Source organism: Haplochromis burtoni, unplaced genomic scaffold, assembly GCF_018398535.1.
Source record: "Haplochromis burtoni strain Fernald_Lab_line unplaced genomic scaffold, NCSU_Asbu1 Contig_61, whole genome shotgun sequence".
Taxonomy (NCBI): Eukaryota; Metazoa; Chordata; class Actinopteri; order Cichliformes; family Cichlidae; genus Haplochromis; species Haplochromis burtoni.
Window position 1 is genome coordinate 2,398,255 of NW_024582422.1, and position 23,954 is coordinate 2,422,208.

The 23,954-nt window shown below is 42.7% G+C and overlaps 2 protein-coding genes and 1 long non-coding RNA gene across 3 annotated transcripts in view; 1 reads left to right on the forward strand and 2 right to left on the reverse strand.

The window, feature by feature from the left end:
* LOC121814574 overlaps positions 1 to 3,675 on the forward strand; it is a 7,540-nt gene extending 3,865 nt beyond the window's left edge. Inside the window, exon 2 of the long non-coding RNA XR_006054447.1 lies at positions 2,316 to 3,675. This is a non-coding gene — a long non-coding RNA (uncharacterized LOC121814574). The remainder of the gene's footprint in view (positions 1 to 2,315) is intronic.
* A 2,367-nt stretch (positions 3,676 to 6,042) lies between these two features.
* Positions 6,043 to 11,209, reverse strand: LOC102301910 (E3 ubiquitin-protein ligase TRIM21). Its single transcript, XM_005923054.2, has 2 exons — positions 10,978 to 11,209; positions 6,043 to 8,903 (listed from the first exon to the last, which is right to left on the reverse strand). The coding sequence occupies exons 1-2, from the start codon at positions 11,104 to 11,106 to the stop codon at positions 7,221 to 7,223; spliced, it is 1,812 nt and encodes a 603-aa protein (XP_005923116.1). The 5' UTR covers positions 11,107 to 11,209; the 3' UTR covers positions 6,043 to 7,220.
* A 9,494-nt stretch (positions 11,210 to 20,703) lies between these two features.
* LOC106633213 (E3 ubiquitin-protein ligase TRIM21-like) overlaps positions 20,704 to 23,954 on the reverse strand; it is an 18,288-nt gene continuing 15,037 nt past the window's right edge. Inside the window, exon 4 of the mRNA XM_014333748.2 lies at positions 20,704 to 23,949. Coding sequence (XP_014189234.1) covers positions 23,335 to 23,949 — 615 coding nt within the window. The 3' untranslated portion in view covers positions 20,704 to 23,334. The remainder of the gene's footprint in view (positions 23,950 to 23,954) is intronic.

The following is a 23,954-nucleotide window of genomic DNA, read 5'->3' on the forward strand; positions in this document are numbered from 1 at the left end:
AAAGTCTGTGCAGTATTTGGGAGGCCTGTAAACATTAAGAAACACAACTTTGGATGGGGCCTTCAGCTGTAAAGCCACATATTCAAAAGACTGAAAACTTCCAGGAGATAGCTGCTTACATTGAAATGATTCATTAAATAAGACAGCAACCCCTCCTCCTCTCCTGCTCACCCTGGCATCACTGATAAAACTGTAGTTAGGAGGAGTAAACCTGAGTAACTTGCGACCTCTCTGCCAGGATCCCTGTAATTCAAGGATCACCTTCAATAGGCTGGATTTCCTCAGTGTGACAGACACCTGGGTGAATGCCATTGAGTTCAGCATCTTTTTGGAGCTCTTTGGTGCTTATTTTTAATTCTCCCCAGACTTCAGGAGGAAAAGCGACTGTTTTTCAGTATATATATGAACCTATTTGAGCTGGGCTGCTCTAGCCCAGTATTATGTGTTGTGATTTACCGTCCACCTAAATACAAACAGGACTTATTAAATTAATTAATTGTCAGAAATTGAGAAATTTTCTCCACTTTTCCTATAATTCAATGGGCGAAAAGGCTTCAAAAATCATAAAGAGACAGATCAGAGTTAGAAGCAGGAGTATCCATAGCCGAGTTCAGTTTCACTGCACACCAATAAGAAATACAGACGCATTGGGGCAACTTTTGTCCTATCCATTTTTCTTTCTATATTTCTCTCTCCACTCTTATGCTTTCTCTCCTCTACCAGTTTGAGCATATGTGAAGGTCACTTATGCAGGGATGAAAATCTGGATTGAATTTTGTTGACGCTGTGGAGTCTAAGTACTGCCTGACGTTGGAGACCTTTGATTAACAGCAACAGCTGAGATAATGCAGAGGTCGACCGAGGCGAACCTGTGAGTTTTTTGGCAATGAAATTGATGCCTCTAAGACAAGCCTTGATTGTGGGGATTTTGAAGGCCAGGAATCGATGAATGAAACATACGAAGCTAGACATGGTAGCGTTGTTGTAGGATGGGAAGCGAAGGTTGAAGGAAGGAAGGTTGTGGAATGAACGGAATGCGTTCCAAGCAGTTCAGTAGGTGGACCTGGTGTTAGGGATGCCTCTGCATGGGGGGCCAAGGCTCTGAATCTCTGGAGGGAGAGATGTGAATGTGAGTCAGCAATGGCATTATAATGGCCATGCTAGCTCAGTCCACTGTCTTGTGGTCCCAGCATACTACTGTTTGCAGAAAGACTAGGCATCATTAGACAATTACTGACAAATGTGTCAGCCAGCCTCCTGTGGTACTGCCCCTGAACCCTCTGGGTCATACCCCACAACCACAAATCTTTTTAATGAAAACTCTGTGGATTAACCTTTCATTTTCCCCACTTAGAAGGAAGATATCAAACTGTTCATAATTGAATCTTTACTAACTGTTTGACAATCTGTGGCCTTATTCAACCTGTTGAACATTTGTTCGTGTGCTTGGTTTGGTCCTAGAATGATCTGACCACCAACATCGACTTAGTCAACACAGATCCCATCCAGAAAGTACTTACTACGGCTCATCTGTCATCCTCCCTTGCATAGGCCTTCGTGAAACCCACCACATCCCCGTCTCTGCCTCTTCCATGTTACTCAGGCTCCATCCAAGCCTCTATCCTCATCTCCACCACCAGCATCTATGTACAGCACTTTGTGAACCCTGGTTTTATGTTAAAGTGCTTTATAAATAAAGCTGGTATGGTATGGATGGTATGGTATTTTCTTAGTGTAAAGGCTGTGATCAGCTGATCTGCTGCTGCTGTGAGGTCCACTGCTCTTTGTGGATGTACACAGTTGAATTGACAAGATGTGAGCAGATATTTCATTATCCTCTACATCGATCCTACACTGAGAGAGCTGTTTATGCTGTTTTTATATCAGTTTTTATAACAGTTCATCTCTGCTGGTTGCATACCACAGTTTATGTGTTCAAGCAGGTTTATTTTCATGCAATTAATGTTAGGAATCAGCAAGTGAATTAGAACCTCAGTCCAACATTTAGGATACACTGCGTCATTTCTTAAATGCACCCAAAACCAAAGAACAAAAGAACTGTGAATGACGTCAGGTTAGGACTGATATGTTCACTCTGGAGTGTGTCTGCTCTCTATCAGCCCATCACAGCAGCTGCAATGCCAACAAACCATGTACATGTCACGGGGTGGAAATGGACAAGTTACCTAGGGTTTTTATTGTGCATGTTTTGCTGTGTTTTATTTTTTTAATATTTTAATATTGTACAGTGTTTTATTTTTATGGGTTTTATTGCATGGTTTTTATGGTATTCATTGGTGACTTGTCCTGGAAAGACTCCACCCCTACCTGATTATGAACCTGATCCCACCTGGGAGGTCCCAGAGGCCAATAAGAGGGCCTGGCAGACCACAGAGAAGGAGGCTTGAGGGGAGGCTTGAGAGACAGGCAACAGGGTGGTGGAGTGAATGGTGTCAGGCTGCGGCGCCTGCAAGCCCGGAGGGCTGGTGTGGGCCGTGAACGAGGAGTCGACACCAGCGAGCAGGGAAGCGGAGGGAGCGGTCCGGCTGCTGGAGTAACTGGAGGCCAGATCACGCTTCTGCGGGGAACTAGAGGCGGCGAGACAGTGCTCTACCTCCCGCGGCGAGACGGGCCGGTGCCGATTGGCATGTTACAAGGAAGCGGTGGGCAGAGTTAAGAGCTCTGCCCACCCAGGGTAAGTCTCCTGACTTATTCCACTCTAATGAACGGTAGCCGCTAAAAGAGTAGTGACTGTTGCTGCCCTTTTTTTTTCCAGCACACCGGAGCGGAGAACACGGACAGGAAGGCGAGGACGCCGCCGGGTTTCCCCCTTCTACATCGCTTGCCTGCATTTCTAATTTTTAGTGACTTTTATTCTGTGGCGGACGCCACTGGATGTTTAATGTTGTGTTTTATTGATTTTTATTGTGTTGTTCCCTGGCCAGGGTTGTTTTAATTCATTTTATATTTTTAACTGTTTAAGTATAATAAATTATATTGTAGTCATACAGTTTTTTAATTCGAGGCATTCCCTTGGCTGTTCCACTGCTCCGTCTGTTTTTGAGGAGGGTTTCCCTCCTTTAGTAACACTTGTGCAAAAATCTCCTTCACCTCGGTTACATAAGTGGCGTTGTCGACAGGATACGGAAGTGCAGTTGGTTGTAGGGCTGCTCGATTATGGCAAAAATGATAATCACGATTATTTTCACTGAAATTGAGATCTCGATTATTTGACGATATTTATTTAACAATAACAATGTATTGATGTTAAGAGAATTTTTATTTTAGTTAAATCATTAAAGTATAATCAAGTAGAAACAAGTATGCCTTATAATCAAGTGTTTATATATTTTCACACGGTAAAGCTTACTGTTGAAAAGAACACAATGTATTCCTTGCTTAAGTGTGTGAGATGTTTGACAAAGACAGGATATACATGCATTCTTTACTTCAGTGTCTGAGATGTCAGATAAGCATGAATACTGCTGTGTCGTTGTTTTTCAGTTTGTGTGCAGAAGTTAGATAGCTAAGACAATGCCTGAGCTCTCCCCTCTTCAGTTGAAAGAGGAAGTACTATGTAACCCATTTTGCCTTATAAATAAAGCGAGTAAACGGTGCTCGGTGTGTTAGTCTGCTCAGAGACTCTCACCCGTGCGCACGTCTTTGAAACTCTGAGTCGGTCTGCCAGTGTCTCATTTCCCTCTTACTGTGTTTGAACAATTGTCAACCCCTTGACAATTGAATAATGACTTTAAAGATTGTCAAAAAATAATATAAAACAGTGTGCAAATACTGATAACAGTGCAAATGTTTGCAATATAAAAAATAAATGAAAAATGTAAACATCTGTTTAGTGAACTTTGCAGTGTTGCTCTGTGGCGCAGCTACGACACTGTAGCAAAGTTTACACACTATGTCTACTTGATCCACGTCTGACTCCGTGAACCCATAATGTTTCCACACCACTGAAGTTTTTTTTACCTCTCTTTTCAACCAACAGCAGTCACTCCCCTCTCCAAATAACTTCTGCTTAGCTTTCTGAGCTTCCCTCGGGCCCTCTTAATCAGCGGTCCCCAACACTCGGGCCTCCGACCGGTACCGGTCCGTGAGTCGTTTGGTACCGGGCCGCGAGAGTTGAGGCTCAGGTGTGAAATGTATAGTTTTCAGGGCTTTTATTGGTTTACAGCGTTATTTTGTTATCGTTTTTGTCGTTTACTCAGTTTTCCTTGGTCTTTTCATGTGTGTTATGAATAAATGTTCTTTTTTTCGGTACCGGTACTAGTTTTATTTTGTTATTTTCTTTTATTTATTTTGCTCAATACCACGCCCACTCAGGACGAGAAAAGGAGGAAAAAGAAGCAACAAGGAAAAGACTCAGATGCTGAAACATCAAAGAAGCAGATGGACCATCAGCCTGATTAGAAGCAGAAGAAGATCATGCAGCTGTGACTCCAGATGTTTGGTTTGAACTGAAGACACAGGATCTCCTTCATTGATTACTGTTAATATTTTAAATGTGTTTTAACAGCTGGAATAAAACCTGAAAGGAGAGGAAAGTGAATCCCGTCATGTGGAAATATTTTAGTATTAAAGATTTACAGATTCACAGAGTTATTAGTTTGGTTTTTGTCTTTCGGGGTGTCAGAACATCTCTGACAGTATTTAAAAGCAGCTGAAACATCTTTAAGACAAACTCAGACTCTCAGAGAATACTGCATTTCACCACTTCTTCTTATTATTATTATCAATTATTTCACCACATGGCATTTAGAGAGGCGCTGTTTCACTCATATTTTTCAGTCAGAATTTCAGTGAGAAACAAGAGTTAACATCAACAGCAGAAAAGAATTACAGCAACTAATTCATTGTTCTTCATTGAATCAATGATGACTAATGTCTGACAACTGAGAAGGCCGGTGTGGAATTATATAGCATTATATAGCTTTTTAGCATTATGCTGTTTAAACATTATACTTTTAAGCAGGCCCCTGTGTGACCTTAGGAGCAACAATAGTTGAAACAACATCACAGGAAAAAGATGCATAGGCGAGATACTAAGAAATAGTACAGAAGTTGCAGTAGATAACGGGGGGGCAAAAGGGCAGCGTTAAGAACAGTCGAACACATTGGATAAGTATAGACTAGAAAAGCAGAACTAAGGAGGAGAGCGTAAACCCCGGGCGCAACACACTTAACACCTACAAAGCGCACACTCAAGACACTTGACATGACCCACACACACACACACACACACACACACATTGCAGATCAGACATGTACATCACACACACACATAAACAATTAAGACATGCATTTAAGAAAGGGGTTAAAGATGCAAGACCTTAAAAGGAAAGGTAGAAGACGACAGATGAGGAAGAAGTTGTTTTGATCAAAACTGTGTATGTCGTATAGGCGAACGTGATATCAGAATAACAGGAAAGGTGGGAGGTAAATAAGGAACTTTGGAATAATATAAATGTAACAGTTAGAAGGACTGCCCTTTGAATCTGCAAGAGGCTTTATGCTGAGCTGATTCCCTCCTGCGCAGGGGTTGAAATAAAGAAGTTGATTGAATTGAAGAAGTCTGTCTCGAGTCATTCGTTTTGGTTTTTCACCAGGTCAGAAAAAAACGATCGGGAGCGGCATCAGCACGCCAACACCGGCTTCCCTCTGCATTTTAAACGTTATTAAGCTTTTACGTTAAAGGGAGTCACCTTATTCAGTGACTGAGACTCAATACACATTTATTCTAATGAAGACAGTCAACTAAACTGGACTTGAATTAATTTTTAATTGGTTAGTACATTCATTAGTTTACTGACACTTCTTGACAATAAATCGCAACTGGAGTTAATAAAAAAATATTGTAAAAACATGTCAGACGTGTGGGATTTTTCTCCATTTACCCTAAATTCAGATTTAATCCCTATACGGTGGACCTAACCTGCTCCAGAGCAGAAACCAGACCAACTCACTAATCAGATTTCTGGAAAGTAGCATCACAGTAGCAGATTTTAAAAATCTGAAACCAGCAGCCCAAAGTGAAAGACGAGTCTTTATTTATCTTCCTTGAAACAGAGCAGAAAGTAGAAAGTCTTATTTACAAAACAGATGAAGAACAGCCTGAGATATCTTCAGATGAACAGTACATCTTAGTTTTTACACATCTGATTCTGCTGCCATTAAACATTCATTACAGTTTATAACTACAATAGTTTTATGTCTTCAAGACTCAAACTGTTCATCAACATTAGGAAATATCTCAAACTTTCCAAACATTACCACTTTAAAATGAACAGAGATCAATTTTATTGAAATATTGGATGAAATACAGAAAGCTGTCCTGCAGGGCTTGTCTGATCTGAGCATCAATAAGAAATACAGATTTACAGGAACAAATCATAAACACGTCAATGTGTTTCAGACGAATGTGTTGGTGCCACCTGATAAAACCTGAACTAACAGTTAGAAGCTATTTTTTCCCATTTAAATGTAACGTTTAAATCTGCTTCATTAATGATGATTTGGAATTTGATGAGGAGAACAAAGACATGAATCTGTTTGACTGCAGGCCTGAAAATAATTAAATATTAACATTTGTACTCATATTTGTGAACAGTATATGTTTGAATGTTTGCACTCGTAAAAGCTGAAAGCAGAGGAGAGTTTCGGCATTCTCAGAATGAAATTTCCTCAAATGGATCATTTTCTCCATGAGAACAGAGACACGAACCTGTTCCCAAACTGTTCACCTCATATGCTGCTGCCACATTACAGGGAAGAAGACTAGAGTTCAGCAGCTGATTATCATCAAAAAACATGAAAGGAGAAAACAAAAGTTCAGATTTTTATTTTTTATTTTTATTTAAGTGCACACCTTAAAACAGCAGAAGAGTTTCTGAATCCTTTTGTTTGATATTTCACAACATCTGTGCCTTAAAACACTGGAAGAAAATTAAGGAAAGGTCTTTTTCAAACTGAAATTACACAAATGGGTTATACTGTTATCAGGTTGAAAACAGTAAAACAAACAAATCAATTAAAGTTCAGCGTGCTGACTTGACCTGCCGGTTCTGACTGAATATCATGGTTTTCATCAGCAGGTTTGAGTTGCTCAGTTCTGTTCTTAGGACTTCTTCTCTGTGTTGGTTTAATGTTACGATTAATCTTTAATTGATGCAATCTCTTCATGAAAAAAGATCAGACTGACTGACTGATGATCAGTTATCATCATCCTCATCATTATCACTGATGCCATCACCCACCATCACAGGACAGATGATCAGACGTCCAGAGTTTTTACCATCATCATTAACACCGGGATAGAAGAGTGGGCAGAGTTTTTCCATAAAGGAGCAGCCAGTAAAGGAGTAGATAAGAGTTGCATGATCTACATTATGGAAGGAGACCAGACCCTCCTCATAATCCACAAACACCCCCACCTTCTCAGGAACAGACTGAAGAGAAAGACAGACTTGAGGTTTATCAAGAGCTACACAAATGTTTTTATGTTCCGCTACAGTCCAGTAACCTTCATCAGGACTCGGTGTGATGGCTTCCTTCCTGTTGACTGACTCTCTGACCACTCCTAATATCCATTTGGTCATGTATTTAATCTGAACCTCAAAGTAAAATCTGCCTGAAGAGAAACTCTGCTTTCCTAAAACGCAAACAAACTTCGAAAATCTCTTTGGGTTGTGTGGACATTTCTTCCTATTGTCACTACGTTGTACTTGTTTTCCATCGTCACACACAACGAGTTCAGGATGTGCTGTATCAGGATCAAGACTCACATCCACTGCATACTGCTGGACCCTCTTCAGCTCAGCCTCAAACAAGTCTTCAAACTCTTCATTGAGTGTTTCCTTCAGCTGATCCACAGCTCTCACCACAGTGCCCTCATATGATGGTGGATGGATACTGACCTCTTTCCAGTCTTTGGTGGTTAGAGCAGCTTTGAGAGAGGAGAAGCTTTGGAGGAGGTGGAGGTGATCTTTAGAGCGTGAGAGCTGCTCCACCTCAGAGCTTCTCTTCATCAGCTCAGAGATTTCCTGTTCCAGATCTTTGATGAAACCTTCAGCCTGTTTCTCTGTTGTTTCCTGTTTGTCTTCTATCTCCTTTATGAGCTCGTTCAGACGTCTGTCAACAGACTCCTTCAGAGCAGTGAAGACCTGAACACCTTCTGCTTTCTTTCTGTCTGCAGCATCTTTACTCATCTTCACTGACTCTTTGATCCCCTGAATCTTCAGCCATGTCTTCTGGATCATCTGTTGAATTTCAGCCTCAGTCTCCCCCAGCTCTGCCTTCTTTCCTTCATATTCTTCTCTCAGAGGAACAAACTCATGAGTCTTGTGGTCAAAAACACAGCAGAGCATACAGACACATGTCTGATCGTTCTTACAGAACAGCTCCAGAGGTTTATCATGCGTCATACACATCCTGCTTTCCAGGTTCTCCTCAGGATCAATCAGCTGATGTCTTTTCAGCCGTGAAGCTGTCAGATGAGGCTCCAGGTGAGTCTGACAGTAGGAGACCAGACACACCAGACAGGACTTCAGGGCCTTCAGTTTGGTTCCAGTGCAGATGTCACAGGGAACTTCTCCTGGTTTGGCAGCTTGTTGCTCTGAGCTACTGCTGCTGACTTTCTGCTGAGCTTCATGTCTGAACTGAGAAACCATCTCAGAGATGAAAGTGTTGATGTGCAGCTCAGGTCTCATCCTGAACACCTTTTTACACATGGGGCACTGACACCTGTAGCTGATATCCCAGTTTTTACTGATGCAGTTTTTGCAGAAGTTGTGCCCACATGGTGTGGAGACTGGATCAGTGAAGACATCCAGACAGATGGAGCACAGAAACTGATCTTCAGATAGAAGACAGGTGGCAGCAGACATGTCTGCACCCTGAGTGAGAAAGAAGAGAAACTGATTTTATTAATTCCACTGGTGGATGTTTAGGTTAAACATGACCTAAGTTTCAAATACTGAGGTCAAAGTTCTTACAGCTCTAAACACAGTTTATAATAATTTATTTCAATGACATTAGGCTGTAAAGCCTTTTTTAAAATACTACCTTTTTTAATTAATCCTTTTTTATTATTAGTTAGCCTCATCGTGCATGCGAGGAAAAAAATGAATACAAGCAAATAATTATATTTCATGGGTGAAGGTATTTTGGCCAAATTATAATTGCCAGGTCCTGAGGCACACTTCCTTTCCTGATCCTCGTTATGAAGTTTTTCATTTGTTCCGTCTTTTAATGGAATGATTGAATGGACCTGCTGTGGAAAGTGAAACCACGTGGACTTCCCCTGTGCAGAAAGCGATTACAGATGTTACACATTTTAAATAAACAGAAATAAATGATCCTTGTTGTTGTTTGCTTAATGACTGATTTCAGTCTTAACAAACCATCTTTGAAAATGATGTTTGTGGGTCGATTTAAATGCTTCAAGTGTGAGTGCAATCAGCTTCTACTCAATGTGTTGATAGAGTCAGATGCAGATGTATCACAAGTTAATCTGATTGTAGGCTATGGCACTTGGACACAGGTGGCATTAGTGGACTGGACCGCATTTGAGTGCAGACAGGCAACAACGAGGAAATCACATGGGAGTAATAAAATATGGTGAAACTGATAACAAAAACAACAAGGTAACTTTCATGGTATTCTGAACAGCATCGGTTTGGTTTTGTTTGCAGTTTTCACAGTCGCCTCGTGCACGGGATTATTACCAGATAAACTTAAGGGCATGTTAAATATTTTTTTGGTCAAGAGCAACAACAATGACAGACTGGGTTTGAACTAACTGTCACTGACATCCTTTTCAGTGTTTATTTCCTGCTTTGTCTGTAGCGGCTCCGGAAAAGCGAATCTGCGACACATCTGTTTGAACACCAGTTAATGTGAAACATCATTAAATCTAAAACACCTTTGACATGAAATTATTTGTTAATGATTATGTTTTTGTCGCCTGAGTTTTGGCATAAATTTGCTTCCACAGCTCCGGATCGTCCCCACATCTAATGCTGGGCTCACACTGTGCGATTTTTGGCCCATTTTGAGCCGATTTTTGAGTCGTGCGACCGTTTTGGCGATCGGCCCGATTTTGGCCTTCATCGTGCGTCGTGCATCGTGTAGTATATGTGGGGTAACGAGAAGCGATTGACACCTCACGACCCGCTCCTGATCATCAATCGATTGAGAGTCGTGAGGGTGTCACCGTAGTTTGTCACACTGCGCACGCGCAAACACAAATGTCAGCGAAAAACACGGTGCAGAACACGGCTGTGCAGCGTGTGATCTGGACACAAGCGATGGAGGCACAACTTGTAGAGCTTTGGAAAGCTCATCCGAGCCTTTTCGGTGTGGCCTCACAAAATTATCACGACCACAACAACCGTGAAAATAGTTGGATCTACACTGCTGCTCAATCACAGCTGCCTGATCAATGTTTTTCATTAGCAATTTAGCAAAGTTGATGGTGGTGGTGTGTCTGTGTGAGTGAAAGACAGAGAGGGAGAGCGAGCGACAGAATTTCTGTTATAACCTTCATTTTATGGACGCACAGTGTGAGCTCTCAGGTCGCATCAGAGCATCGGGCGGTATAGTGTGAGACCCTGCATCGTGACCTACCAACTTCTAACCCCTGCGAGTCAATCGTGCAGTTTGAGCAGGAGCTGAATCGCGCGACTGAAAAAAAATCGCACAGTGTCTGCAGCAGAGATGACGCATCATCATCTCTGCAGATCAGGATTACTGAAAGTGAAAGTTTACCATTTGTTTGCACTGCGCTAAAAATCAGAACAGGGTGAATTTGCATATTTTTATAAAAAGAATTTATAAGAGGAGAGAAATGCAGAGACGTGTGTGGAAATACCCCAACCAGCAGGTGAACTGCACCGTATTTGCAGGTTACAAAGAGGAGGCTTAACATGTGGACTTTAAAACAGTGTGATCGTGATCATCTGTACTTACCCGTGTTGGAAGACGCTCTGCTGTGCTGCTCAGAAAGGCTGTAGAGCTCAGTTTGACGCTCCTGTGAAGAGAAACAAGTTTTGCTGTCTTTACTGTGAGTTTCACTTCTGGACTCTGACGCTGAAGCATGTTGCTCCGCCTCTGAGAGGCGGTGGCTCAGCAGTGCGTGGATGCGTATTGATGGACGTGATCACAGTTCTTGTTCAGTCAACTATTATTGTATCTTTTATGAAATTGAGAAAAAAGCAACGTCTTCATTGCCAAGAAAAGAAAAGACAATAGGACGCTCCGAAGACCACGCCCACATAGGTGGAGAGCAGGAGAAAACCGGAAGAAGCAGTGAAGAGTAAAGAAAAGGGCTGTCTCCCAATTCAGGGTCTGCAGCCTTAAAGTACGCAGCCTCAACGATAATGAAGGGCCGCGTACTCAAAGACCGCTAAGGCCGGGAGTGCGAGGCTTGTGTAATGGGACGGCCTAGCCTCCGTTGCGCTGATACTGTTGTTTGTCAATAAAGTTTAAAAAAAAGAAAGAAAAAAAAGCCTCCGTTGCACTGCCCAGGTTGCCTAGCAACCATGATACTAACCACTGGAAACGTGTCGTACAGCTTTGTTTGACAGAAATGAAGGAGAAAATCTTCTGTTCATTTGTTTGTTTCTTGCTACATGAGCTTTGATCATTCTCTGTAAGATTAAGGTCAGCTATTGAACGGCGTATATTTTAAAGTAAAGGCTTTAAAACCAAGTTAGTACAAACGTCACTAATGTCACATAACTTTGCCGACATGTGGCCAACAGTAATGTTTAATGTTCTTCGTTATTAAACATTTGCACATAAATAAGTGACATAATATTCAGTACTTAAAGTGTACTCTTCGGCCGCCCCTCATCCGCCGTTTTTTTCTGCAAATTTATCCACACCCATCGCCGCGCTATGCATTCTGGGATATGTTGGGCCACGAAGTCTACACTGCCACAGCCTTAAAATTCAGGTAGAAGACAGCTGGCAGCAGACATGTCTGCACTCTGAGTGAGAAAGAAAAGAAAATGATTTTATTAACAATTCCAATTTTGAATGTTCATGTTAAACATGACCAAAGTTTCAAATAATGAGGTGAGTGTTTTTGAAACTGATCCTTGTGCGCTCTAAGTTCAGACTTCAGACAGCTCTAAATACTCAGTTTCACACAGTTTATGATTATTTTTTCAGTGAAATTAGGCTTTAAAACCATTTTTATTTTAATTTCAGCCTCATGTTTTTATTGAGTTATTAATTGGTTTGCATTAAAATTTACTTCAAACTCCATGAAAATGTTGACTCATTAAACTTTACACAACCAGAATAGGCACAAAGAATTTATTTACATGAGTAACAATGAATATCTGTACCGGTGACATAAAAAAATATTTGCTTGTGATAATATTTTTTTTCACGTGACTTTTGACATAAATATGCACTAAAAATACATAAATAAATCAGAAGAAGGTAAATGTTCATATTTTTATAAAAAATAATTTAGCACAGGGTAGAAATGTGTGTGGAAATACCAGGGCTGGACTAGGGCAAAAAATCCGCCTGGCATGCCTAGAGACCGGCCCACCAGGTATTATAGGAAAAGCCATAAAGCCTTTAAATGAAAACAAACGCTGTTGTGACAGTGATGTACACTGTCTTGTTGGGATATATATATATATGATTTCTATACATTTTACATCAGATGACCACTTTGGTAAAAGCTAGACATTTTAAATGAGAATAAGAAAGAAAAGTATTTCTTTGTGCCCCCCTTTCCCTGTCTACCTGGCCCCCTGACAAAACTTTGCTAGACCCGCCCCTGCACAGTTACCACCTGTCAGCTGGTGTTATTTGTCTCTCAGAAACAGTTCATAGCTTCCCTTCAACCCATTCATGTCACCTAAAAGGTAAACGTGTTTCTCCATCACCTGTTCAGCTCTGATGATTCAGTAAGGACATCTCCTGGTTTCATCTTCATGTTTCCCTCTCACCACATATCCAAACCGATATCATGACCAGCAGGTTTTACAGCTGTGGCTCCAGCAAACATCAGTTGATATTAGAAAGTAATATTAAATAAATTCAAAAAACAGCTGATCAAGCTTTAACTTTGTGGCATGGGTGTGGTCTCTGGCTGGCTGCAGAGGAGGGGTGGCACGGTGAGCTCCCGGGGCGGCATGGAGGCGGGGCTGAACAGGTGTTGGGGACAAGTGACTGATTGTGACTCTTTTTATGTTTCAGTGACAGTCGAGGAGGGAGAGCGGAGTGACCGCTGAGCGGGAGTGTCTGTGTCCCGTGTAGTAAGTTGAAACCACAGTGAACAACAGTGATAATAAAATAAGTGTGCTGTCACCATACCCACGGTCTGTTTGCATGTGTTGGGGTCTGACATCACAGTGGTGCCGAAACTCAGGCCGCAATGTCGCATCTCCAGCCCAACCCGCCTGCTCCTCCGGCGCCCCAGCCGCCTGCCCAACCGCTACAGATGCTGGGCCAGATCATGCAGGACATGGCGGCGATGGTGGCTCGTCAGGCTGCGACTCAGGGTCAGCAGTTGGCGATGCTATGCCAACAATCGGAGCAGCAGACCGCGGCCCCGGGGCAGCTCTTGGGGACTGTGGCCGTTAAACCGGATGGTGGAGGGGGAAGACCTGCTGGTCTAAGCTTTCCAGGCCACGGCGTTGGCCTGCCAATGGCCGGAGGATGAATGGGCCTGGACTGTTTGGGCCTCTCGGCGGTGGTTCCGAGCCAGCAGGATGACAGGAGGGGAGCGGCCATTTGCTTAGGCTCGTCAGCTGGAGGATGCAGCAGCTAGGTGGGTGCGGCCGGGACTTCACCAGAGGAAGCTCAGCTGCTCAATCTGGTTGTCCTCAAGCAGTTCCTGGAGGGGTTGCCGGAGGCTACGGCTCACTGGGTCCGCTGCCACCGCCCAGCGACTCTGACGGCGGTGGTCACGCTGGCGGAGGACCATCTAGCAGCGGTCCCAGGACTTGCACAGGAGGAGCCACGGCAGAACAGCCGGGGCCCGTCATAGCGGCTGCCCGGGGTGGCAGGTTGGAGGGGGGGATGGCGGCCGCGGCGGAAAGGAACACAAGGTGGAGCTCTAGAAACCCATTCCTACCGCTGCTTCCAGCTGGGACTCCAGTAGCGGCTGGTGCTGCCCTGGAGCCACGAGGAGCCGCACAGACGCCGGGGCCGGAGTGCTGGAAGTGCGGGTGGCCAGGGCATCTGCGCCGGGAGTGTCTGCTTATGGAGGTCAGGCAGGTGTTCCTGGTCGCTGGGACTCCAGCACCCGCCCGGTTCAGGAGGGACATACCACATACCGGTAAGGTGTCAAGGGTGTATAAGCCATGCCTTGGTCGACACGGGCTGCACGGAGACCCTGGTGCACCAGAGCCTGGTTCGTCCCGGGGCATTGTTGGAAGCAGAGTGGGTGGAGGTGAGATGTGTGCACGGGGATATTCACAAGAATCCGGTAGCGTCGCTGCTGCTAAAATTTAGGGGCAAAACGCATAGGTTAAATCCGGCGGTTAGCCGTCAGGTCATCTCCCGGGTCGGTATTCCGAAAGAAATACTGACTAACCAGGGCACATCGTTCATGTCTCGCACTTTGAGCTGTAAGAATTACTGGGCATTAAATCTATTCGGACTAGCATCTACCATCCTCAGACTGATGGGCTGGGCTCAGTGGGCTCGTTAATATTTTAATCAAACTTTGAATTCTAATTTAACACAAAAACAAACACTGTAAACAAATCCACAGAACAAAAGCAGAACCAAACTCAGTAGCCAAACAGTATGTCCTCAGTGCAGGTTAACATTGAGAAAAATCAAATGCCTCAGCTTTGATAGGCTGATGCGGTTCCTCCTCTTAGTTAGTGTTGCGAAATCTGTTTATGTTGTCCTAGTAAGGCTACCATGGGGGCAGCCACTAGAGGTCACTAGAATACTGGTGTGTATATGTTTTTCAGAAATTGATGTAGCCACGTACACTGCTGCTACAATTCAATAAAAGCGGTTCATGCTTGAGAACCCTGCGTCTTATTGCCTCCGATCATGACAGTATCTGCTTCTTCTTCTTTTAACTGCAGTCAGATGCTGCTTCATTTATGGGTGTCAGTCATATTTTGCAACGCACTCACACTCTCCTCCTCACTGCTGTCTACCATCGCATTCACTTACTGAGGGGTAGTGATGTGAGGAGCGATCCTGAAATATCTATATTTCCATTACCAGCCTTTCATGTTGCAGGATCAATTCCCATATGAAAATATCAATATCCAATTTGATTAAACTTTTTAATTTGTAACTTTTTTATTTTTAATCGTAAATATGACATACAGACAAAAGCAAACTCGCCAGTTAGCAGGATAGTCAGTAATACACTATTAATAGGAATTACAATCGCCTCTCATTTATGTGTGTACTATGCTCTGCAAGAGTGCGAGCCAATGAGAAATCCGAGGCACAAAACATTAGACCACAAAACACGCAATCTTGACTTTGTTCACAGATCATAACTGAGTTTACGTTCAGCATATAGACATTATGTTGTGTGCGATGTATTTGGGAAGACGGTTAAATACTGTGGAAACACAACACACTTGTGGTCACTTTATATCACATATATCAGTATATTGACAGGATAGACCGCTACTCCTTCACGTCCTTTCAAGAGTTCTGTCCCCTCGCGCTGGAAGATTTCTGGGGTGCTGGGAATACTAAATGGTAGCCTGCTGAAGTAGTATCTGTCAAATGGGGTTATAAAAGTTGTCAGTTTGGTGCTGTCCATATAAAGTGGTATTGGCCAGAACCTGCTTGCAGCATCTAACAGAAAAAATACTTTGGCACCTGCAAGTTTAGGCAAAATGTCATCAAACGTTGGTAAAACATATTTTTCTTTTTATGGTGCCTTCTTCAGCTCTTACAAATCAACACGGATTCTGATCTGTTTCTTGTTTCCAACAGAAATTTATCGGAGCACATCACTCAGTTGGCTCTGGAATTGGTTGAATCACACCACAGTTTGCCAAATGATCCAGTTTCTTCACTTTTGGTAACATGGATACTGACATTATCCTTGCAGTCATCACACTGTAAGGAAGTGCACGCTCTCGGAGTGTGATCCTGATGGGTTTGATTTCAACCTCCCTCACAGATTTGTTCTGAAGCTCCTATTTCTTCCATGAGTTTTATCAGGCCCATGGTAGCTGCAACATTGTGACTTAAGAGGTGAATGCCTTGTGAAGCTTTATTCATGTTGACTTTAAACCTCATTCTTTTCTCCTTCCTCATTGTGGTGGCTATAAAATAAACTACCTACACAGTTCAGTTTGCTTCCAGGGTTGTATACCTGCTTCACTGTTTTTTTATTTCTTAGTTTTGGCTTACAGGCAAGTTTATCAGATGCTGTCTGTTGGTATAACACTATCAATCTCTGAGTCAATCTTAAAGATTATTTGAGAACCTTGTATTAGTAGTTTTACAGTCCATCCCTTTGTAGAATCTTCCACATCTGTGATTCCTCGTAGAAAGTAGGTTGCATTACTTTCACTTTCTTGTGTGGTGCAAACACTTTATTGACCACACGGAAGCGACTAGCAAACGTGAAATGGCCCAGCTTTTTACAGCTACCACGTTTCACATTTCTGGCCTGACGTTTATCGTTCTTTGGATGTACTCAACTATATCTTGTACATTTGTGACATTTATTCACATTTTGGTACTGTTTCACTTTGACTCCTGTGTTCTGTGCTTTGTTTGCATGGCTTTTACTGTGCTTCTGCTTGTCCCTGTGTAGCTGGGTTTTGTAAGCAACTTAACTTAGGTTTGCACAAGCACTAGCCCCTCGCTGTCTCACAAGCTCCACTGTTTTATTGAGGGTTAAATCAGGCATCTTTTTCAGCTTGTCTGATGTCTTTTTGTTGAGTATTCCAATGACCAATCATTCAAGGGTATTTTCTTCTTTAACACAGCCAAAATTACAGGTGTCTGCTAACACATGGGGTGTTCTTATGTATTTCTCTGTGGTTTCCCCCAACCTTTGAGTGTGCTGATGAAAACAAGCTCTTTCATGTATTGTGTTCACTTTGGGGATGAAATAGTTGTCTCATGCTCACCTTCATCTTCCCCTTCTTCAAATGTGAGGGTCTTTAACACTTGCTCTGCTTCTTTCCCAAGTGAATATAGCAGTGTAGCGACCCGGACATCGCCTTCCACTAGGCTGAGCTTCGTAGCAACACAGGCCACTGCTTCAGCCTTGAGAAATCAAAGGCTTCGGCAGATGGGAATTTCACCATCTTCAGATGTCCTCTGACATCATGTAGTGTTATGCTGAGTCAAGGATATGATATACAGTACTGTGCAAAAGTTTTAGGCAGGTGTGGAAAAAAGTCTGTAAACAAAGAATGCTTTCAGAAATATAAATCATTGTTTATTGGCCCCAAATGTGTTCTGCAGCAGGACAACGGCCCCAAACATACATCCAAAATCATTAAGAACTATCTTCAGCTTAAAGAAGAACAAGTAGTAGTGGAAGTGATGGTATGGCCCCCACAGAGCCCTGATCTCAACATCATCTAGTGTGTTTGGGATTACATGAAGAGACAGAAGGATTAGTTCTCCAGCTGAGTTCCTTAAAATATGTTTGCAAGTGTACCTAGAAGAGCTGATGCTGTGCTGAAGGCAAAGGGTGGTCACACCAAATATTGATTTGATTTAGATTTCTCTTGTGTTCATGCAATGCATTTTGTTGATTGATAAAAATAAATGATTAATACTTCAATTTTTGAAAGCATTCTTTGTTTACAGCATTTTTTCGACACTTGGCTAAAACTTTTGCACAGCACCGTAAATCTGGTTTAGTTGAAGCTTCCTTTGATGTCATCATAACACCTTACATTACATATGCATATGATCAACCTATCTCTCTAAGTTATCCAAGATGCTGCAGCAAGAGTACTGACAGGGACTAGAAAGAGAGCATATTTCTCCTGTATTGGCTTCCCTTCATTGGCTTCCTGTTAAATCAAAAATTAATTCAAAAGCCTGCACCTCACATACAAGGTCTTAAATAATCAGGCCCCATCTTATCTTAATGACCTATAGTACAACTCTAGCACTTTGTTCTCGCACATCAGACATACTTGCTGTTCCTAGAGTATTTAAAAGTAGAATGGGAGGCAGGTCCTTCAGTTTTCAGGCCAGCTTCTATGGAACCAGCTTCTAGTTTGGATTTGGGAGACAGACACTATCTTTACTTTTAAGATTAGGCTTAAAACTTTCCTTTTTGCTCAATCATATAGTTAGGGCTGGATCAGGTGACCCTGAATCCTCCCTTAGTAATGCTGCAACAGGTGTAGGCTGCTGGGGATTCCCATGATGCATTGAGCATTTCTTCTTCAGTCACCTTTCTTACTCACTATGTGCTAATAAACCTCTGCATTTAATCATATGTTATTAATTTCTGGCTCTCTTCCACGGCATGTCTTTTATCCTGTCTTCCTTCTCTCACCCCAACCAGTCACAGCAGATGGCCGCCCCTCTCTGAGCCTGGTTCTGCTGGAGATTTTTTCCTGTTAAAAGGGAGTTTTTCCTTCCCACTGACCCCTTATGAGTCATGCTCATAAGGGGTCATATGATTGTTGGGTTTTTTCTCTCTATGTATTATTGTAGGGTCTGCCTTATAGTTTAAAGCGCCTTAAGGCGACTGTTGTTGTGATTTGGCGCCTGTATAAATAAAACTGAACTGAACTTAATATAAGAATTATGTATGTTGTCTCACTTCAACATCCCTGGTATATCCGTCACTTACAAGAACATCACTTACATCATATGTTTGGTTTGAATTAATGATCCAGGATCTATTACCTGACTGCTTCATGGATTGTTATTAATATTTTAGGGGGAGCAGCAAATAAATGTAGTCTGATCAGTGCTGCTATTAAATCAACTCTCATTTCATCCCTTTAAAAAATGTGAAAACACACTGGTTTCAGCAGCGTTACAGTCATATTTCCTGCAGTAGACTCACACAAGTCTGCTCTCTCAAAGCTAAATGTGAGCTCATATGTTGTGGTGACAGTCATAAATCAGTGATATCATAATACTTTAGTATTGCATAGAACTGAATGGAACTGCATAGTATACATCACATATCAGATGACTAACACTGGGTTACACTGTCAGCAATTATTAGTAGTAGTTTTTAAAAAGATGTTCGAACAGCAGGAACGAAACCTGAACAGCAGAAAAAGAATCAGATCATGTGGAAATATTGTATTATTAAAGTTTTACAGAATAACAGATGAACAGGCTTATTATTTAGCTCTGGTCTGTTGTGGATTCTATTATGACATATATATCTCTACACAGTAGACATGTAATCATAGTTACTCTCATAAAATGTGTGTAATCATATATACTCATGTATACTATGTGTCATGGTCCGCGGCCCGGCGTCCGGGGTGCTGATGGGATGCCCACGCCCACGGGCGTGGCTGCTAACCCCACACCTGCATCCCATCCCAGGCGATCACCAGGTGGACTATTTAATCCTGCCCTACCTGCTGCTTCACGCCAGTCCGTAGTCGTCTCTCAGTGATCACAACTCGGCGTTTTTTGTGAGCCACCTGCCTGTCCACCTGCCCGCCTGAGATTTGGATCACGATCAGCCCCGCCGCCTCGACCCCTTTTGGAGCCCCCCCTCTGGTTCACTTTGCCCGGCTATCACCGTAAGACACATACTCCCCCTTCCCTCGTATGCTGCCATTTTTCCGCACCCCAGTAATCTTGTTTCTCTTTTTTTTTTTTTTTGCAGCCTCCCACAGCCCTGCTCTCGGCGTTCCCTGCGCGACTCACCTCCCCGGTCCTTCGGTGTTTTCTGGTTCCACACGTTGTTTTTTCCGGCTACCCTCACGGGACACCTTTAGTTATAATAAAATTTGGTTTCTTTATTCTCTCCTACCCTGGTGTGTGAGTTCTGCTTCTGGGTCCAGCTTGCGCACGGAACTTTGGTTCATGACACTGTGCATACTCACAATAAAGTGTTTATAGTGGAGTCACTGTGTTAAGCATTTAACTTGCATGCTCACATCACATGGCCCATTTATTTAGGTTAAATATATCTACCATTATATAAAGAAAATTTTTTGCTATTTGTTCTCTGAACACATGCAGATTAATACTGTTTAAAATTGTAACAATGAGGATCAGTAAGAAACCTTTGATAGTGTTATGACCAACTGTTACTGGTCCAACAAAAGGTTAATTCAGCTTGACACTGCTAAAGTATGCACATGGGACCCTGTAAAGGCTGTAAAGCAAATGACTGTGGCCCTTTCTGGGGCTGTAAGATAAAAGCGTATGGCCCCTTAAACGGGTGCAAGACAAAAGCATACAGCTCTGTGAATGACTGTAAAGCCAAAGCAGGCAACTCTTTAAATGACTGTAAAGCAGAAGTACAGCCCTTTCAATATCTCTATAAGTAAATAACCTGGCCTTTGCAGGGCATGCACCTGGGACTCTGGTTCTCGTCTCAAACACCAGAAGGCGAAGAAGTAAACCCTTACTCAGCATGGATAGCACTTTATGTCTGGCATGCGCACCCAACAAAATTGTTGAATGGATTTACTGATTAACAGCCTTTCTGCAGACTTTTAGACTCACTTTGGCCATAAAACTGACAAAAGAACCCAATGCAATGATGGCTGAAATGCTGGTTTGCAAGAAGTTATGGTGTAGGGTTGTTTATATCATAAGTGGAAGATGAAAAGAAAAACAAAGTATGAAAGGGTACCCAATGATGGGAGGGGGGAATCACTATCCCTATATAACATGAGTCTGATATGCATTGAGTAGCTTTTCTCTGCTGCTTCTTTCCTGTCTGTCTTTTGTGTGTGTTTTCTTTTTGTGTTTTAAGGCTCTGCACCCCAGAGTTGCTTCACTTTTCGTTTGCTTGCTTTTTATGTGTTATTTCTGCTTTTAAATGTACTGTTCTGCTGTTCATATGACAATGTTTAATAAACTCTGTTCTAAGAATTCTACTCTTTTCCAGAGAATCATTATGAGTCTGGAGGAAGCTTGACCTCCACAGCGTTGGTGGGATAAGGTTATCGTATTGGCTTCAAAATTTGTGACCTGACAGGTCCTTCAATGTGTCAGAACATTAAACTCCTCCGGACCAGAAACCAGTGCCTATTGAAAAATCATATCTCTTGAAAACAGCATCACCATCCCTGTAAGATCCCTCAGTCTACAGATGACAGGAAACAGTTTTAGGTCGAAGTGTCAAATCTTTTTTAGCTCAAAGGCTACAAACAGCCAGTCAACAAGTTCAATCTGGAAATGTTCACCTGAGCCACAACCAAGATTTTTAAAAAGCTGAAACCAGGAGCCCAAAGTAAAAGACACGCCTTTATTTATCTTCCTTGAAATAGTAGAAAGTCTTATTTAAAGATCAGTCATGTCACAAAACAGATGAAGGACAACCTGAGATGAACCGGATGAACAGTATATCTTAGTTTTTACACATCTTAGTGTGCTGCCATTACATGTTCATTACAGTTTAAAACGACAGTATTTTTATGTCGTGATTCAGACTGCTCATTGAGATCTCGATATATCAAAATCTTTCCAAACATTTTCACTCTAAAAGGAATAGTGATCAATTTTATTGAAAATTGGATGAATTACAGAATGCCACGCCATGCAGCTTTCTCTGCTGAGCATCAATTTTCAAGCATTTTCATAGTTCTATCAGCTTTGTGGTGGGAGTGTGGACAGACTGATGGTGCAGTGGACTCAGCGCAGTGCCAGGAGGCTGGCAGAGCAACCAGGGCTGTTTGGTTCGTCTTGTACTTGCTAGTTCAGTAGCCAGCTGGGACCGAAGGGAGGGCTGTGCCAGAAATAAGTCAGCTAGAAAGCTGCACAAAGCAACCTGAACAAGAGAATGCTGTAAATAAATGTCATGAGCCCTGTAACAATGTGTATGTGTCGGGGACTTTGTGTCACAATGGTGCCTAAAACTGAGTTGTAGGATGACAGATCCATGACCAGTGCAGCCAGTAGAAGTACTGGACGATGCTGGTGGAGCTAGCCGCCATGCTCCGGGAGCTGGGGGTGGTGCATCAAGATCAGTTCAACTGGCTATGGGACCAGGCTGAGCACCAGATAAGCTGCTTCACTCAGCTACAGTGGTGATGATGCTTCACCGGATGGATGCTTCTGCTGTTGGGGCTAGCCTAGGCAACCGACCTCAATCTGCCCAAAGTGGTGATGGCCCATCTTGAGGATGTCAACCAGGCAATAATGGACCACCCGGACCTTGTGCTCAAGGACTAATGCTGACGCTTCCAGGGGGTTGGATGGGGTTGGAGGATAACCACATTACATGCGCCAGGTGGTTGAGTGATGCAGTGGCCAGATGGCTACAGTCACACAAAGTGGAAGGGCTTCTGAATCTGATTTTCTTTAAGTGGTTTGTGGGGGGCTCCCAGCAGGGACGCAACAGTGGGTCCGCTGCCACCAGTCAGTGAGCCTTGATGTTGCTGTGCCACAGGCTGAGAAACACCCATCAGCTTGGCCGACCCATCAGTCGGTTCTGGCCTTGAGGAGGCTGCTCCTGCTCCACAGGCTGGCAACAGCAAGCCTTTAATAGGTGTCCTGTGTCACCAGCCCCCTTTTGGTTACTTTGACTTCAAGGGAAATTATTTCATGTTACTACAACAATTCAAACATCAACCTTGATTTTAGCCTAAACAGTGCTGCATAAAAAGCAATCTTGTTCATATAAATGTCACATAAAAAGTTGGGTGATCAGATATGAACATGTACATGGACCCCCCAATGTTCAGGAAGCTACACTCTGTGAGCAATCAGCTGCGGCCAACTTCCCAAAAGAGAGTAACATTTCTTAGCACTTCACAGAGTTTTATATGAGAGCGTGCATCTATTTGACTGGTTAAAACTGGTGGAGAGAAGCTGCTTGTATTACAGGAGTTGCTAAAAAGTGGTCATGACTGATATCAGGTGCCAGTTATCGTGTCTGCAACTGGCCATCTAACATTCTTTTAAATTTATGTGTGCACGTTTCTAAGTAGTGCAGGTGATTGAAGCAAAAATTAACAATCAGGATATTTGTCTTTAAACACTGAAAGAAGAGAAAAGGAGAGTTTGAGAGAAAGACAGATTGGACTTTTTGGGTAAACAGTATAAGCAGTTTAACAAAAAAATGAAATACAGGTCAGGTTATTAGCTTGTTCTGCAAAGTCTAACCATATAACCTGGTCTCCAACAGCAGGTGCAGTTTGCGCAGCTCTGTTTTTAGGACTTCTTCTCTATGTTGGCTTAAATGATGAGATTAACCTGATTTTGATCTGATTTCCTCATGGAGAAAGATCGGACTGACTGATTGACAGGACAGATGATCAGAGGTGCAGAGTTATCATCATCATTAACACCAGGACAGAAGAATGGGTAGAGTTTCCCGGTGAAGGAGCAGCCAGTAAAGGAATAGATAAGAGCTGCATGATCTGCATCAAAAAAGGAGACCAGACCCTCCTCATAATCCACAAACACCCCGACCTTGTCAGGATAAGACTGAAGAGGGAGACGGACTTCAGGATCCTCAAAAGCTACACAAATGTTTTCATATACTCCTACAGTCCAGTAACCTTTCTCAGGACTCGGTGTGATTTTTTTCTTCCTGTTGACTGACTCTGTGACCACTCCTAAAGCCCATTCGGTCTTCCCTTTAACCAGAACTTCAAAATAAAATCTGCCTGAAGAGAAACTCTGCTTTCCGGGAACAACAATCTCTTCAGAAAATCTATCTGGGTTGTCTGGACATTTCTTCTTATCACCACAGTGTACTTGTTTTCCATCATCAGACAGGATGAGTTTAGGATGTGCTGTATCAGGATCAAGAGTCACATCCACTGCATACTGCTGGACCCTCTTCAGCTCAG